The 18,143-nt window shown below is 45.2% G+C and overlaps 2 protein-coding genes across 3 annotated transcripts in view; both read right to left on the reverse strand.

The window, feature by feature from the left end:
* LOC138663705 (oocyte zinc finger protein XlCOF22-like) overlaps window positions 1-18,143 on the reverse strand; it is a 469,510-nt gene that overhangs the window by 233,696 nt on the left and 217,671 nt on the right. The gene's annotated exons all lie outside the window — the stretch shown is intronic.
* The window catches only part of LOC138666522 (zinc finger protein 585A-like), an 84,393-nt gene that overhangs the window by 16,238 nt on the left and 50,012 nt on the right, over window positions 1-18,143 (reverse strand). The window contains exons 8-10 of the mRNA XM_069754737.1: window positions 11,852-11,907; window positions 10,865-10,966; window positions 282-356 (exon numbers count right to left, since the gene is read on the reverse strand). Coding sequence (XP_069610838.1) covers window positions 282-356; window positions 10,865-10,966; window positions 11,852-11,907 — 233 coding nt within the window. The remainder of the gene's footprint in view (window positions 1-281; window positions 357-10,864; window positions 10,967-11,851; window positions 11,908-18,143) is intronic.

Genomic DNA, 18,143 nt, shown 5'->3' on the forward strand with positions numbered 1-18,143 from the left:
TAGTATCAAACTATCGGGTTACTGGTCTTCCTCTTTGCCTTGATCCTTCTATTCTTCTGACCATGATATCCTCCAATGATTGCTTTCTTCATATGATATGCTCAAGCTAGGCAAGTCATAGCTTGGTGATCCTTACTTCCGTATAGATGGCGTCCTTCTACAGCGCCACATTTCTTTGTTTAAGAATGCATATATAGATAGGTGTCACAAAATTTGACGTCACTATGTAAGGAAGAGTAATGTACGACCCTGATAGAGAATAACGAGGAATCTACACATACCTCCGCCTGCAGAGTAGCACATCCGATATATGGCTGTTCTGTGTGCACAGGACCTGTGATGATGTCATAGTCATGTGATTAGGGGAGGAGTATATATAACAGCAAGGAGCCTGTTAAACCAGCAGACCAGATGTAACAGGAGTCCTGTCACAAAGCATTCAGTGGAAGTGATTTCTCTACTTTATATACTGTAAACCTACAGGAGTCAGAACGGCATCTCCCTTCGACCATCAGGAGTGAAACTGGAAGTGGGACAAACTAGAAAAGTGAGGGAAAACAAAAGCTGAATCTATGTCAGTCCTGTCAGGAAGATTATGGGAGAATCAACTACTAATAACAAATAGGAAATCTCTGCATGAGTTGTGTCTGTCGAAAAGCCGCAAGACATACAGCTGCGGGGACTCAAACATATTTTTCGAGGGCACCAAAGACACTCGGTTAGCACACATGTATGCTCGGATAACACCTTATCAGAGTACGTTCACTCATCACTGTCTGACTGAATGTTCGGAATTTTAGCTGAGAAAAATAGCAAGAGAACGACCACCAGTTATCTGAGGCAGCCAGAGATGGATAATTGTTAACCGTAGGCTGACAGAAGAGACAGAATCTTACATTTTACCTGAGGAAGGCTGATCGAAAATTCTCCATTTTATCTGTAAAAGACTATCGTTCATTGAGTGAAAACTTAACAGCGGACAATCGTTTCAGCTGGCTGATCACAGACCGGCGTTGTATACAATCAAATCGTCAAGTGTTTGATTTTTTCTTTTTTTTTTATCCTAAAGCTGGACAAAAAATGTTTCAAAGATAATCAATTCGTCTCATCTACAACCGATCTTTTCATGAGGAAAAAAATTCTCAGGTTTTTCATTTATTTCCTGGTATCACCAATCATTTATGACTATATGGCCAGGTGTCACCAATGTATCTGGCAATATTGACTAAAATGTCTAAGGGCTCAATCAGATGTCCCATTTTCGCGTACGAGTGCTTTTCATGGATAGCACTTGTACATGTGACATGTGACAGTCTATGAGGTAATTCACGTGTCCAAGATTTTTGCGGACCGAGAGATCCATGGAAAATCGAGGAGACATGTCCGAATCTGATCTGAGGGTTGGATCAAAATCAGCTTTGCAAGTCTAGTGGTCCATGAAAAATTCATGGACTGTCAAAAAGGAAGAGGTGGAGAACTTTTTTTTGTTTCTCCATGCATAAGAAAAACTGTCTGTGATTCTCGTACGTGAGAAAAACGGACTTCTGAATGAGGCCTTAGGCGTTTCAGCATTACAGTTGTTCCTTAACGCCTACCCGACATGCTAATTTTCTATTTTTGCCCTTAAGTTTTTTTCATTCTTTTTTTCTGGCAGCATAGCCATGTGAGATCTTGTTTTTAGTGGGACAAATTGTACTATTGAATAAAACCATCCATTTTACCATGTGACTTATTGGTAAATTGAAAAAAAAAAATCTAAATACATTGAAAACCTGGCAATGTGATTCTCCAGGTAAGTTAAATTATGGAGATACCAAATATGCACTGTTATTTATAATTAAGTGGTGAAAAAAGTGTCTTAAAAAAAATTGCTCTATTGGCAGTTTCCAAGACACATCCTATTTTCATTTTTCAATCGATGGTGTCTGTTAGTTGTTCATTGCATGGCAAGCTGACTTCTTTATTTGTACTATTATGGGGTTAATAGGAAGTTTTGAGAGCTGATAACAGCAATGTTGCTGCAGCTGAAAAAAACACAATTCTGGTGTTTCAAATTTATCTCCTTACATTATTTATCAATTGGGTTAATTTTATATTTTGGTAGCTTGTACATTTACGAACGTGGAGGTACAATATATATTCGAGTATAAGCCGACCTGAGTATAAGCCGACCCCCCTAATTTTGCCACAAAAAACTGGGAAAACATAATGACTCGAGTATAAGCCTAGTGTGGAAAATGCAGCAGCTACTGGTAAATTTCAAAAATAAAAGTAGATACCAATAAAAGTAAAATTAATTGAAACATCAGTAGTTTAACCCTTTCACGACATGCACCGTACTATTACTGCGCATGCCGTGTCAACCCCTTTGATGTGGGCTCCGGCGGTGAGCCCACATCAAAGTCGCAACATGTCAGCTGTTTTGTACAGCTGACCTGTGTGCGCAATAGCTGCGGGTGAAATCGCTATTCACTCGCCGCTATTAACCTGTTAAATGCCGCTGTCAAACGCAGACAGCGGCATTTAACCGGCGCTTCCGGCCGGGCGGCCGGAAATGATGTCATTGCTGACCCCCGTCACATGATCGGGGGTTGGCGATGCATCAGGATGGTAACCATAGAGGTCCTTGAGACCTCTATGGTTACTGATGCCGGCCTGCTGTGAGCGCCCCCTGTGGTCGGCGCTCACAGCACACCTGCATTTCAGCTACAGAGCAGCGATCTGATGATCGCTGCTATGTAGCAGAGCCGATCAGGCTATGCCAGCTTCTAGCCTCCCATGAAGGCTATTGAAGCATGGCACAAGTAAAAAAAAAATGTTTTTAAAAATATGAACAAAATATAAAAAATATTAAAGTTTAAATCACCCCCCTTTCGCCCCATCCTAAATAAAACAATTAAAAAAAAACAAACCTACATGTATTTGGTATCGCCGTGTTCAGAATCGCCGGATCTATCAATAAAAAAAAAGCATTAACCTGATCGCTAAACAGCGTAGCGAGAAAAAAATCCGAAACGCCAGAATTACGTTTTTTTGGTCGGGCGATCAAAAGAACCTATCTGCACCGAAATGGTATCATTAAAAACGTCAGCTCGGCACGCAAAAAATAAGCCCTCAACCGACCCCAGATCAGGAAAAATGGAGACGCTTCGGGTATCGGAAAATGGCACTTTTTTTTTTTTTTTTAAGCAAAGTTTTGAATTTTTTTTCACCACTTGGATAAAAAATAACCTAGACATGTTAGATGTCTATGAACTCGTAATGACCTAGAGAATCACAATGGCAGGTTAGTTTTAGCATTTAATGAACCTAGCAAAAAAGCCAAACAAAAAACAAGTATTTCACCGCACTTGGAATTTTTTTTCCCGTTTTCTAGTAAAAGACATGGTAAAACCAATGGTGTCGTTCAAAAATACAACTCGTCCCGCAAAAAATAAGCCCTCACATGACCATATTGATGGAAAAATAAAAAAGTTATGGCTCTGGGAAGGAGGGAAGTGAAAAACGAAAACGCAAAAACGAAAAAGGGCCGCGACTTGAAGGGGTTAAGTGTTTTTGAATATCCATATTGAATCAGGAGCCCCATATAATGCTCCATACAGTTCATGATAGCCCCATAAGATGCTCCATACAAAATACGCCCCATATAATGCTCCATACAGTTTATGATGGGCTTCATAAGATGCTCCAGAGACATTTGCCCCATATAATGCTGCACATGGCCCCATACAGATATTTTCCCCATATCATGCTGCACATAGCCCCATAAGATGCGCCATACAGATATTTGCCCCATTTAATGCTGCACATGGCCCCATACAGATATTTGCCCCATATAATGCTGCACATAGCCCCATAAGATGCTCCATACAGATTTTTGCCCCATATAATGCTGCACATGGCCCCCATACAGATATTTGCCCCATATAATGCTACACATGGCCCCATACAAATATTTGCCCCATATAATGCTGCACATGGCCCCATAAGATACTCCATAGCGATATTTGCCCCATATAACGCTGCACGTGGCCCCATAAGATGCTCCATAGAGATATTTGCCCCCATACAATGCTGCACATGGCCCCATAAGATGCTCCATACAGATAATTGCCCCATAAGATGCTCCATAGAGATATTTGCCCCATATAATGCTGCACGTGGCCCCATAAGATGCTCCATAGAGATATTTGCCCCCATATAATGCTGCACATGGCCCAATAAGATGCTCCATACAGATAATTGCCCCATATAATGCTGCACATGGCCCCATAAGATGCTGCATACAGATATTTGCCCCATATGCTAATGCTGCGATTAAAAAAATAAAAAATCACATACTCACCTCTCAGGCCCCCGGCACTTGCTATATTCACCTGTCCTCCGTTCCACCGCCGACCACCGCTGTCTTCTCCGTCCTGTGCACTGACGCTCAGGCAGAGGGCGGCACGCACTAATCGCGTCATCGCGAGCATCACTGAGCATCACTGCAGAGGACACGGAAGACGCAGCGGCGTCAACGGTGGAATGGGGAGCAGGTGAATATAGCACACTGCGTTATACTCACCTGCTCCTGGCGCGGTCCCTGAATGTCTGTTCCCCAGCGCCGGCAGCTTCTTCCTGTAGTGAGCGGTCACATGGTACCGCTCATTACAGTAATGAACATGTGGCTCCACCCCTATGGGAGTCGAGTCCATATTCATTACTGTAATGAGCGGTACCATGTGACCGCTCACTACAGGAACAAGCTGCCGGCGTCGGGGAAAAGACGTGCAGGGACCGCACCAGGAGCAGGTGAGTATTATTACACAGCTCCGCTCCCCCTCCCCTGCCGACCCCTGCGTATGACTCGAGTATAAGCCGTGAGGTTTACTTTCAGGGTTACTTTTCAGCCCCAAAATGTGGGCTGGAAATCTCGGCTTATACTCTAGTACTGTATATACTCGAGTATAAGCCGAGATTTTCACTCCAAATTTTTGGGCTGAAAGTGCCCCTCTCGGCTTATACTCGAGTCACGGTGGGCAGCAGGGTCGGCGGGTGAGGGGGAGAGGGTGCTGAGGCATACTCACCTAGTCCCGACAATCCTGGCGCTGTCCCTGCAGTCCACCGGTCTTCGGGTGCCGCAGTTCTTCCCCTGTTCAGCGGTCACGTGGGACCGCTCATTAGAGAAATGAATATGGACTCCACTCCCATAGGGGTGGAGCCGCATATTGATTTCTCTAATCAGCGGTAACGGTGACCGCTGATAGAGGAAGAGGCTGCGGCACCGAAGACCAGCTGTCCGGGGGAAGGAGCGGGACGCCGGGAGCAGGTAAGTATCGCATATTCACCTATCCCCATTCCACCCACCGGGCGCCACTCCGTCTTCCCGTCCTCTGCACTGACTGTTCAGGTCAAAGGGCGCGATGACGCATATAGTGTGCGTGCCGCCCTCTGCCTGATCAGTCAGAGCGGAGAGACGCTGGGACGAGACGCCGGGAGCTGCAAGCAAGAGAGGTGAGTATGGCATTTTTTTTTTTATTGCAGCAGTCGCAGGCAGCATTATATATACCGGTAGCACAGCTTTATAAGGAGCATCTATGGGGCACAAATGAACGGTGCAGAGCACTATATGGCAGAGCTTTATAAGGAGCATCTATGGGGCACAAATGAACGGTGCAGAGCACTATATGGCAGAGCTTTATAAGGAGCATCTATGGGGCACAAATGAACGGTGCAGAGCACTATATGACAGAGCTTTATAAGGAGCATCTATGGGGCACAAATGAACGGTGCAGAGCACTATATGGCAGAGCCTTATAAGGAGCATCTATGGGGCACAAATGAACGGTACAGAGCACTATATGGCAGAGTTTTATAAGGAGCATCTATGGGGCACAAACGAACGGTGCAGAGCACTATATGGCACAGTTTTATAAGGAGCATCTATGGGGCACAAATGAACGGTGCAGAGCACTATATGGCACAGTTTTACATGGCACATCTATGGGGCAATGATGAACGGTGCAGAGCACTATATGGCACAGCTTTATATAGCACATATATGGGGCAATAATGAACGGTGCAGAGCATATATGTGGCACAGCTTTATATGGAGCTTCTATGGGGCAATAATGAACAATATGGAGCATTATATGTGGCACAGCTTTATACAGAGCATCTATGGGGCAATAATGAATGGTATGCAGCATTATATGTGGCACAGCTTTATATGGAGCATCTTATGGGGCAATAATGAACGGTATGGAGCATCTATTTTTATTTTTGAAATTCACCGGTAGCTGCTGCATTTCCTACCCTAGGCTTATACTTGAGTCAGTAAGTTTTCCCAATTTTATGTGGCAAAAGTAGGGGGGTTGGCTTATACTCGGGTCAGCTTATACTCGAGTATATACGGTATTTCTTATTTCTTTCTTTTTAAGGGGCAAAAGGGGGAAATTCAAACTTTTGCATTTTTTTTTCTTTTTTCATTATTATTATTTGGGACTTGAATCTGAAATCAGTCGATCACATTTACTATTCACAGAAATAATCCCTGTCTTCTTTGAAACCCTGTCACACGCTAGAATTCAATGAAGCACGGCAGGTACGGGGTTTTCAGAAGACTTCTGACTGTCATGGCAACCCATCAGCACCCCACGATTTTGTGGCGGGGAGCTGAGGGGCACTTAGAACACTGTGTCTCTTCTCTACCCACGTCGGTTAGAGGAAGATGATTGTTGAATAACACAGCCCCTACCTGTTGCAAGATTTCCATTCATTTTTATTACATGTGCCAAGAAGGGCTTTAACCATTGAAAAATTTAAACTTTTTAGGCCATGTTTACACGTTCAGCATTTGGTCAGTATTTTACATCCGTATTTGTAAGCTAAAATCAGGAGAGGAACAATCAGAAGTAAAGTATCATAGAAACACGTCACTATTTCTGCATTTATCGCCAACACCTGGTTTCGGCTTACAAACACTGATGTAAAATACTGAACGTTTCAATGTGGCTTTACTAGTCTCACTTTATGACACCCACAAGATGTGCTAATTTGCCGGCATCTTTGTGTAAAGCCTCATTTAGACGTTTCATACGTGAAAAAAAAACCTGAGCAATTTCCATCATTGTGCAGGATCCATTGGTGTTTGGTCATTATGTCAGTTTTAGTGATTTTTCTTGCATGCTTATCCTGCCTATTACAGTGTAAATATATGAGTAATATACACAAACCCAGACTCATATTAAAGGGATATGCCAAGAGTTAATACTTGGCCCCTAAGAAGACAACTCCAAAAAATGACATATTTCAAAGGGAGGACAATAGGAGTTTTTTTTAAATCAATACACGAATCTTTATTAAACACCACATAATTAATTAGAAAAACACATACCTGTACATATAAAATACAGATTAAGGACACCATAAAATGGAATCCAGTATGATATCAATCATAAAAATCAAGTGTAAACAATGAGGTTAGAAGAAGCCCTAATTTCTATATACCCCCCACTTTCAAGCCATAACCCTCTATATCATCTAATAGCCATCACTATGTAACCCATTGTACCTATTGTCAACCACAGAGGATAAGGCCCCCTAGGCTCCTGTATCAACCATGCCAAATTGTATCCACTCATACCATAGAAATTAAAGGTAATAGAGCAAGGTCCTCTTACCCAGTACTGGAGTCCACAAAAATGAAGTGAAAGTGTGCAACCCTGACGCGCGTTGTGCTGCTCTACTGCATGCTTTCTCAGCAAATAAAATATGGTAACGGTTCATTTGAAAGAGGAGGTCTTATAACTTCATCTTCTACTCTGTTGTGAATTCTGTTTTGGAACTCCCTCCTGTGGTCATGAATGGTACTTCGGCGAGTTCTGTCCATGGACTCCCTCTGGTGGCTGTGAGTGGAGCTGCTGGTTCTGAGGTTCCTTCCACAGGTGACCTGGTTAATTCTTTGGCTGGCTGCTCTATTTAACTCCACCCAGATCGTTACTCCATGCCACCTGTCAATGTTCCAGCACTGGTTCAGTTCGCTCTTGGATCTTTCTGGTGACCTGTCTATGCCAGCAGAAGCTAAGTCCCTGCTAGTTTATTTTGTTGCTCTTGTTTTCTTGTCCAGCTTGCTAATATGATTCTGTCTGGATAGCTGAAAGCTCTGGGATGCAGAGTGGCACCTCCCACACCGTGAGTCGGTGCGGGGGTCTGTTTGCACACTCTGCGTGGTCTTTCGTAGTTTTTTGTGCTGATCGCAAAGTTACCTTTTCTATCCTCTGTCTGTTTAGGTAGTCTGGCCTCCCTTTGCTGAAACCTCTTTCATTCCTGTGTTTGTGTATTTCATCTTAACTCACAGTCAATATTTGTGGGGGGCTGCCTTTTCCTTTGGGGAATTTCTCTGAGGCAAGGTAGGCTTTACTTTCTATCTCTAGGAGTAGCTAGCCCTTAGGCTGTGCCGAGGCGTCTAGGCCTGTTAGGTACGCTCCACGGCTATTTCTAGTGTGTGTGATAGGATTAGGGATTGCGGTCAGCAGAGTTCCCACTTCCCAGAGCTTGTCCTGTGAGTTTAACCATCAGGTCATTCCGGGTGCTCCTAACCACCAGGTCCATAACACTACTCTGTTACACCCGGTCTGTTTACTGTACCTTGAGGGGGTCTCCATCAGGACTCTCGCTCTGTATCGGCTTCACGCTGTTTGGACGCAGCCCCCACCCCTCCTTCCTCTCCTGCTACCTGGCGTGCGGCCAGCAGGCTCCCTGACAAGGTTCTTAGGTCGCATGCACGCTCGCTCCCGGTCTCTTAAAGAGACAGTGTGCATTTTCCAAATGTTGCCTCTAACCAATGGCGTGTGTTTGTCTATTATTTCTAGCTCTTCCACCATAGGGAGGGCGCTGGAGCAACAAGTATCTACTGTTGCTAACTTCCGGTTCCTGTTATCTTGCGCTTCTGTTTCTGAAGTATCTGCAAGGAACTCCGCTTATTCTGTCTGTCTCCACAGATCTTCTGCTACCAGTTACCCAGTTATTCTGGACTGCATCCGCAGTATCTACGTTGGACCCATCTAATCCTGCCAGTCCGCCAGCCTCACTTCCGGACCACACCAGTACCCTTGGCGCCAGCTTCTACACCCGGTATCCTCCAGTCAACTCTGCAATACCCACTAACCTTGCTGGTCCGTCTGTTCCGCTGGGACAGCCACCACGAGTACGGGGTCTAACTTAAGGTGGCACCCGTGTCCTCCAGGCATTCCATTCTGTCCCTGTTCGAGGGGACTTACTACGGGTGTTTGGGGCTCACGCGGTAACGGCCCCTTCGGAGCCCCCCGGACTGTGGTCTAGTGGTTCCACATCAAATCTTAATAAATACGAATGTGAACTTCAACATCTGTGCCTCCGTTTCCATTCGTTACAGATTGCTCCGGCCATGGAACCCGCTGGATCCGAGAAATCACCAGTCATGGAGTTACGTCAGGAGATCTCCCAGCTGAAGGAGCAACAGGATAAGATCATGCCTTTCCTGCACAATGTATCTGCTCGCCTGGATAGTCTGGCTTCTTCGATTGCACCTGCTCCTGCCACCTGTGTCCAGGTATCGAACTGCACAGCAAGTAAGGATTCTCGCTTAGCGGCTCCCACCCACTTCCGAGGCTACCCCGTTTTGTGTCGAGGGTTCATAAATCAGTGCACACTGCACTTTGAACTATTGGGGCATAGGTTTGCTTCTGATTTGGCCAAAGTTCATCATGTCCCACCTTGATGGAGAGGCGCTCGCCTGGATGAATCCGCTGTGGGAGAGGGTGGATCCATTGGTTACTAATCTCCAGTCTTTTCTATAGGCATTTTGCAAGACCTTTGACGAACCTGGTTGTACTACGTCGACAGCTTCTGCTCTGCTTCGACTACGACAGGAGGCTCTTACGGTGACTCAGTATGCGGTGAAGTTCCATACTCTTTCATCTGAACTTTCCTGGAACAATGAGGCTTTGGTAGCTACCTTCTGGCAGGGACTCTCTGGACGACTTAAGGATGAGTTGGCGGGACAAGACTTGCCTACGTTCTGGATGACCTGATTTCCCTGGCAGTTCGGGTTGATCTACGGTTTCAGGAACGCTCCAACGAGATCAGATGTGAAAAAGAATCCAATCACCAGGTTTCTTGTGCTCCTAAATCTGCAAACTCTCCAACTTTGTCTCCCGCTCCTGTAGCTATGGAGGTGGATTGTGTAAATCTGGTCAACCGTCGCCAGGAGGCGCGTCGCCTTGAGGGGAGCTGTTTCTACTGTGGCAGTGCCAAGCATTATATCCGCTCCTGTCCTAAGAAACCGGGAAACTCCAGTGCCTAGGGTCTGTAGGAGAGGCTACCCTAGGTAAGGATCATCTCTCTCCAGCTTTGCAAATAACAGTCTCGGTGGCCATCGGCAAAACAAGATTTTCAGAGTGCTGTCACCTGGATTCTGGTGCCGCTGGGAACCTTATTCGGCAGGCGGTTGTGGATCGTTATCAGATTCCAGTCCAGCGTTTATCGGAACCATTGCAAGTGACATCTGTGGATTACAGACCCCTGTCGGAGTCCATATGGTTCCAGACTGTGCCTTTGGAACTCCGGGTAGGTCTAACCCATTCTGAAAGAATCCATTTTTATGTGTTGCCAGATTTGTCTCACCCCTTGCTTCTAGGTCTACCCTGGTTCCGGATGCATGAACCTGTTCTAAATTGGAGGACGGGAGAGATCCTGCACTGGGGAGATTCTTGCTTTGATCAATGTATCATTCCGGTTCGTCCTGCTCTTCCTCCAGTACAACCTAAAACCCTGCTGGGTTTGCCGTCTCCTTACTGGTCCTTCGCTGATGTCTTCGGGAAAAAAGAGGCAGAGAGATTACCTCCACACAGGTCGTATGATTTCCCCATTGATCTGCTTCCCGAAGCGTCTCCTCCACGTGGACGGATTTATCCTCTTTCTCAAGCAGAGACTCAGTCCATGTCTGAATACATTCAAGAGAACCTGGACAGAGGATTCATCTGGAAGTCTTCTTCACCTACTGCTGGAGCTGGATTCTTCTTCGTGAAGAAAAAGGATGGATCTCTACGACCCTGTATCGATTGCAGGGGTCTGAACCTGATTACGGTAAAGAACAGGTACCCGTTGCCGTTAATTTTAGAATTGTTTCATCGTCTTAGGGGGTCTAAAATTTTCACCAAACTGGATCTCAGAGGGGCTTACAATCTGATACGCATTCGTAAGGGAGACGAATGGAAGACCGCCTTTAACACCCGGGATGAACACTACGAATACCTGGTAGTGCCATTTGGGCTAAGTAATGCAGCAGCAGTGTTTCAGGAAATTGTAAATGACATTTTCAGAGATCTGCTTTATTCTTGTGTTGTTGTTTACCTGGATGACATTCTGATCTTCTCTACTGATTTAGCTTCCCACCGGAAACAAGTACGTATGGTCTTACAAAGGCTCAGGGAGAAAAGACTTTATGCTAAAATTGAAAAGTGTCTCTTTGAACAATCTTCTCTGCCTTTCCTGGGTTCTCGTCTACAGGTTTAAAGATGGATCCTGAGAAGGTATCTGCCATTCTAAAGTGGCCTTGCCCATGCGGTTTGAAGGCAATACAATGGTTCCTGGGGTTTGCCAACTATTACCGGTTGTTAATTTCAAATTTTTCCACTCGAGTAGCACCCATTTCGGCTTTGACCCGGAAAGGCGCGAATGCCAAGGGATGGACACCTGAGGCTGAGGAGGCTTTTACTTCCTTAAAGCAGGCCTTCTCCTCCGCACCCGTACTTCATCGTCCGGACTCCGAAAAACAATTTTTGCTTGAGGTAGATGCTTCCTACATAGGTGCAGGCACAGTTCTCACCCAGAAGTCGTCGTCCAGCCGGATGGTCACTTGTGGATTTTTCTCAAAAGTCTTTTCTGTTTCGGAAAGGAATTACTCCGTAGGAGACCGTGAATTATTGGCTATCAAGTTAGCTCTGCAGGAGTGGCATCATCTTCTTGAGGGTGCTGCTCATCAGGTTATCATTTTCACAGATCATAAGAATCTTGCTTATCTTCAATCTGCTCAGAGACTGAATCCTCGTCAAGCCCGGTGGGCCTTGTTTTTTGCTCGATTTAATTTTGTTCTTCATTTCCAACCAGCTGATAAGAACATTAAAGCCGATGCACTTTCCAGAGCGTTTTTGCCTCCCGATTTTGTGGGAGAACCGTACCACATCATTGAACCTTCCAGATTAGTATCGGTGGCCGCAGTTAATCTTGCTCGACTCCCTCCAGGTAAAACCTTTGTATCTACTTCAGATCGGAAACGAGTTCTTCGGTGGGGTCATTCTTCTAAATTCGCCGGTCATGCCAGACAAAGGAAGACTCTGCAACTTATCTCCCGTTACTACTGGTGGCCTTCCATGGGCAAAGATGTTCAGGAGTATGTTGCTGCCTGTCCTTCGTGTGCTCGCAACAAGACTGATAAGCGTTTGCCCTCCGAGCGGTTATTACCTCTGTTTGTTCCTTCAGTACCCTGGCAGCACATCGCAATGGACTTTATTCCTGATCTTCCCGTCTCCTCTGGTTGTTCAGTCATCTGGGTTGTGATGGATAGTTTTTCTAAGATGCCACATTTTCTTCCGTTAACTGGTCTTCCGTCTGCTTCAGAGCTCGCTGATCATTTAATTCAACATATCTTCCGTCTTCACGGGTTTCCTCTCCATATCGTATCCGACAGGGGTGTCCAGTTCACCTCCAAATTCTGGAGAGCACTTTTTAAGTCTGTACAAGTGGAGCTGGACTTCTCTTCCGCATATCACCCTCAATCCAATGGGCAAGTAGAGAGGACCAATCAAATTCTGACCGGATTCTTGCGTCACTTCGTCAACGTACATCATGATGACTGGATCAAGTTGCTGCCTTGGGCAGAATTCTCGTATAACAATCAAGTAAGTGAGTCTTCTGATAAATCTCCCTTTCAGATTGTGTTTGGGCTCCAACCCAGGATTCCGCTTCCCATCTCTGGGTCTTCTGGTGTTCCTGCAGCTGATACCTTTACGGAGGAGTTCTCGAAAGTATGGAGTGGCACCAAGGTTGCCTTAGAGAGCGCTTCACTACGTATGAAGAAGCATGCGGATAAAAGACGGCTGGAGGCTCCTTCTTTCCAGGCCAGGGGATAAGGTATGGTTCTCCGCCAAATATATCCGTCTGAAGATGCCCTCTTACAAATTGGGTCCCCGCTTCATCGGTCCTTTTCAAGTCCTGAAACGGATTAATGCAGTCTCGTACAAATTGAAACTGCCGGCTTCCTTATGTGTGCTTAATTCTTTTCATGTTTCCCTCCTCAAACCCATACTTTTGAGTTCATTTTTTAAAGATCCTCGTTCCACTCCGGATCCCGTCAGTGAGGAGGATGTTTTTGAGGTAGAGAATATCTTGGCCACTAAAAGGATAAGGGGTAAGAGCTATTTTTTGGTGGATTGGAGGGGCTTCGGTCCTGAAGAGAGTTCATGGGAGCCTAGAGAGAATATCCGTGCTCCGCTTCTTCTGAAAAAATTCTATGCAGGCTTGAAAAAGAGGGGGCGTAAAGAGGGGGATACTGTTACACCCGGTCTGTTTACTGTACCCAGGGCTGCCACTAGAAATTTCAGGGCCCCATACTGGCAAAATTTTCAGGGCCCCCTTAAGACTCCGCCCAGGCTCCACCCAAGCCCCGCCTCCACCCATCGAACTGTCCACAGCCCCACCGCTGTCTCTTGGCAAAACTCCACTTCTCACAAATCACACATTAACAGTTCCCATCACCAGATCAAACACATAGCCAGCAGCTTTTGTTTTGGCCAAAATGTTTTTTTTTAATCTGACGACAACAAGGTAGACTCTTTTGGCCGGGCCCTACTCTACTCTAACCTATTAAACATTTGTTAAAATATGCAATACAATTTAGGTGTATTTTTATTTATTTTTAAATTTTTCAAATGACCAATAATACCACATACAAGGGACAAATACCACAACACCATGACCAGACACCATATTATCACCACATAGTCACCTATAATACTATCTACAAGGAACAAATACTGCCACACCATGTGCAGACCACATATTACCACCACAGTGACTGAACAATATCACATACAAGGGACAAATACCACCGCAGCATGTCCAGACCACATATTACCATCACATGGTGACCAACTACATACAAGGAACAAATACCAACACAACATGAATAGACCACATATTACCACCACACAGTGACTGAATAATAGCACATACAAGGAACAAATACCGCTACACCATGGCCGGACAACATATTACCACCACATTGTGACTGAATAGTACAATACTGATCATTAATTTAAAAAAAATACTATCACCATAAGTGCCATTATACACAGGAGATCTGTACTTAGTATGCAGTGTGTGTACAGGTAATACAGTGGTCACCGATGCCATTATACACAGGAGCTCTTTATATAGTGTCAGTGTACAGGTAATACAGGGATCACCAGTGACATTATACACAGGAGCTCTGTATATAGGGTACAGTGTACATGTAATACAGCGATCACTAGTGACATTATACACAGGAGCTCTGTATATAGTGTATAGTGTACAGATAATATAGTGATCACCAGTGACATTATACACAGGAGCTCTGTATACAGTATCCAGTGTATGGTGTCAGTGTACAAGTAACATACTCACCAGTGACGTCTCTAGCTAAAGTCCTTCATCTTTGCGTTTCTTTTTAATCCAGCGCAGACCGCTATCACTTCTTTCTGCCAGGACTCGTCTCTGCATAAAATAACAGAGTTATCTAGAGCACCGCTTCCAGAGCACATTCCCAATTTTTTCCCTTTCTTCTACACTACACATCTGACTACAGACGTTCACCCACCGTTAATATATAATTGGTTATTATGCAACCCACCATTCCAAATACAAATTATAATCCGCCACTGTGCCCCCACTATCTGTATATAGCCACTTTCCCCATTTAATATATAAATTAATTAGCACCTGTATTCTTTCTCCCAATTTATTACCAGTCACTTTATCCTCAACGACCCCCACTATTTACCTCCCGCTCTAACCCTTACCCCAATTCATTATAGTTACATGCCCCTTCTGCCTCAATTCATTGCCATGTCTTCTCTCTCTCCCACCCTCTATTCATTATCAATTGCTCTTCCCCACCCTCAAAATTCATTATTTGCTCTCCCCACCTTCAATACACCATTTGCTCTTCCCACCCCCACCTTCAATTCAATTGCTGTCCACGTCCCTCACACTCACTTCATGTGCATTCCCCATCACCCCCACTTCATCATTTAGTCCCCTATCATCATTTAGTCCCCCTATCCCCCCGTCACTTCATCTGCAGTCCCCCTTACTTCATCATTTGCAGCGACCTATCATTTCATCATGTGCAGAACCCCCTCAAACACACTTCATCATCTGCAGTCCCTATCACTCCCACATCATTTCCTGTCCCCATCACCCCCACATCATCATTTGCAGTCCCCTGTTATGGTCTGGTGATTTAGGAGCGACATACGTCTAGCTCTGAGCAGGTGGCAACTATACTGACCGCAGACCCTAAGCTCAACACAACACTAGAAGCAGCCGTGGAATGCTCCTAACACTGCCTATGCATTTCATCACAGCCGGAGAACTAACTAACCCTAAAGATAGAAGCAGGAAAACTATCTTGCCTCAGAGAAAATTCCCAAAGGATAGATTAGCCCCCCACAAATAATGACTGTGAGAGGAGAAGGAAATGACATACGTAGTATGAAACAAGATTTAGCACAGGAGGCCACTTCTAGCTAGATAGAAAAAAGTACAGGACAGAGCGCTGTGCGGTCAGTAATAAAAACTAGAAAAAATCCACCGCAGAGAAATGCAAAAATCTCCACACCTGACTAAAGGTGTGGAGGGCAAACTCTGCTGCCCAGAGCTTCCAGCCTAGCTGAATAGATCCATACTGATAAGCTGGACAAATGAACAAAACATAGAAAGTGGAGAACCACAAGTCAACAACAAGAGAACTGCAAAAGAACAAGCAAGGACTTAGCTTTTGCTGAATTGGTCAGAGTGTCAGGAAAATCCTAAGAGCAAAGACTCCAGGCAGGAACAATGACAACTGGCATTGAATGAGGGAAAAGGCCAGACTAATATAGCCGAGCCAGAAAGACGATCAGTGAAAACAGCTGCTGAAGCTAAATCCAAGAAGCAGCCATACCACTCAAAACCACAGGAGGGAGCCCAAGAACGGATTTCACAACAGTCCCCATCACCCCCACATCATCATTTGCAGTCCCGATCACCCCCACATCATTTGCAGTCCCCATCACCCCCACATCATCATTTGCAGTCCCCATCACCCCCACATCATTTGCAGTCCCCATCACCCCCACATCATTTGCAGTCCCCATCACCCCCACATCATTTGCAGTCCCCATCACCCCAACATCATGATTTGCAGTCCCCATCATCCCATCATTTGCAGTCCCCATCACCCCCACATCATTTGCAGTCCCCATCACCCCCATATCATTTGCAGTCCCCATCACCCCCACATCATTTGCAGTCCCCATCACCCCCACATCATTTGCAGTCCCCATCACCCCCACATCATTTGCAGTCCCCCCACATCATTTGCAGTCCACATCACCCCCACATCATTTGCAGTCCCCATCACCCCCACATCATCATTTGCAGTCCCCCCACATAATTTGCAGTCCCCCCACATCATTTGCAGTCCCCATCACCCCCACATCATTTGCAGTCCCCATCACCCCCACATCATCATTTGCAGTCCCCTATCCCCCCTTCACTTCATCTGCAGTCCCCCTTACTTCATCATTTGCAGCCCCCTATCATTTCATGTGCAGTACCCCCTCAAATACACTTCATCATTTGCAGCCCCCTATTATTTCATCATGTGCAGTACTCCCTAAAACACACTTCATCATCTGCAGTCTCACTCCCCCCCACCTCACCTATTTAACCCTGCTGTTCTGTTGGTCAAAAATGACCGACTTTGAACTTCAATATTCTTTAAAATATTCAAGATGCGGCTCTGAAACCCGTGGCCGACCGACCCATCCTCATTTAAGTCAATCAACCACAAGTTTCAGAACCGCATCTTGAACACCCCAAAAAATACCAAAGTTCAAAATAGGTCTCCCCAGACCGAACAGAACAGCAAGGTTAAAAAAACAAAAATGTTTTTTATACTTACCTCAGTCATTCCTGGGGCGTCTACAGTCATAGATAAAAATTTTGAGAATGAGACAAATATTAATTTTTCCAAAGTCTACTGCTTCATTTTTTCTAATGGCAATTTGCATATACTCCTCAATGTCAGAGTGATCAGCTTAACAGCAATTACTGTACTTGCAAAGTCAATATTTGCCCAGAAAATTAACTTTAACCCCCAAAACACATTTCAACATCATTGCAGTCCTGCCTTAAAAGGAGCAGCTAACATCGTTTTAGTGATTGATCCATTAACACAGGTGTGGGTGTTGATGAGGACAGGGCTGGCGATCAATCAGTCATGATTAAGTAAGAATGACATCACTGGACACTTTAAAAGGAGGCTGGTGCTTGGTATCATTGTTTCTCTTCAGTTAACCATGGTTATCTCTAAAGAAACACGTGCAGCAATCATTGCACTGCACAAAAATGGCCTAACAGTGAAGAGTATCGCAGCTACAAAGATTGCACCTCTGTCAACAATCTATCGCATCATCAAGAACTTCAAGGAGAGAGCTTCCATTGTTGTCAAAAAGGCTCCAGGGCGCCCAAGAAAGACCAGCAAGCGCCAGGACCGTATCTTAAAACTGTTTCAGCTGCGGGATCGGACTACCAGCAGTGCCGAGCTTGCTCAGGAATGGTAGCAGGCTGGTGTGAATGCTTCTGCACGGACTGTGAGGCGGAGACTCTTTGAGCAAGGCCTGGTTTCAAGGAGGGCAGCAAAGAAGCCACTTCTCTCCAGAAAAAAACATCAGGGACCGACTGATATTCTGCAAAAGGTACAGGGAGTGGACTGCTGAGGACTGGGGCAAAGTCATTTTCTCTGATGAATCCCCTTTTCGATTGTTTGGGACATCTGGAAAACAGCTTATTCGGAGAAGAAGAGGTGAGCGATA

This window comes from Ranitomeya imitator, chromosome 2, assembly GCF_032444005.1.
Source record: "Ranitomeya imitator isolate aRanImi1 chromosome 2, aRanImi1.pri, whole genome shotgun sequence".
NCBI lineage: Eukaryota > Metazoa > Chordata > Amphibia > Anura > Dendrobatidae > Ranitomeya > Ranitomeya imitator.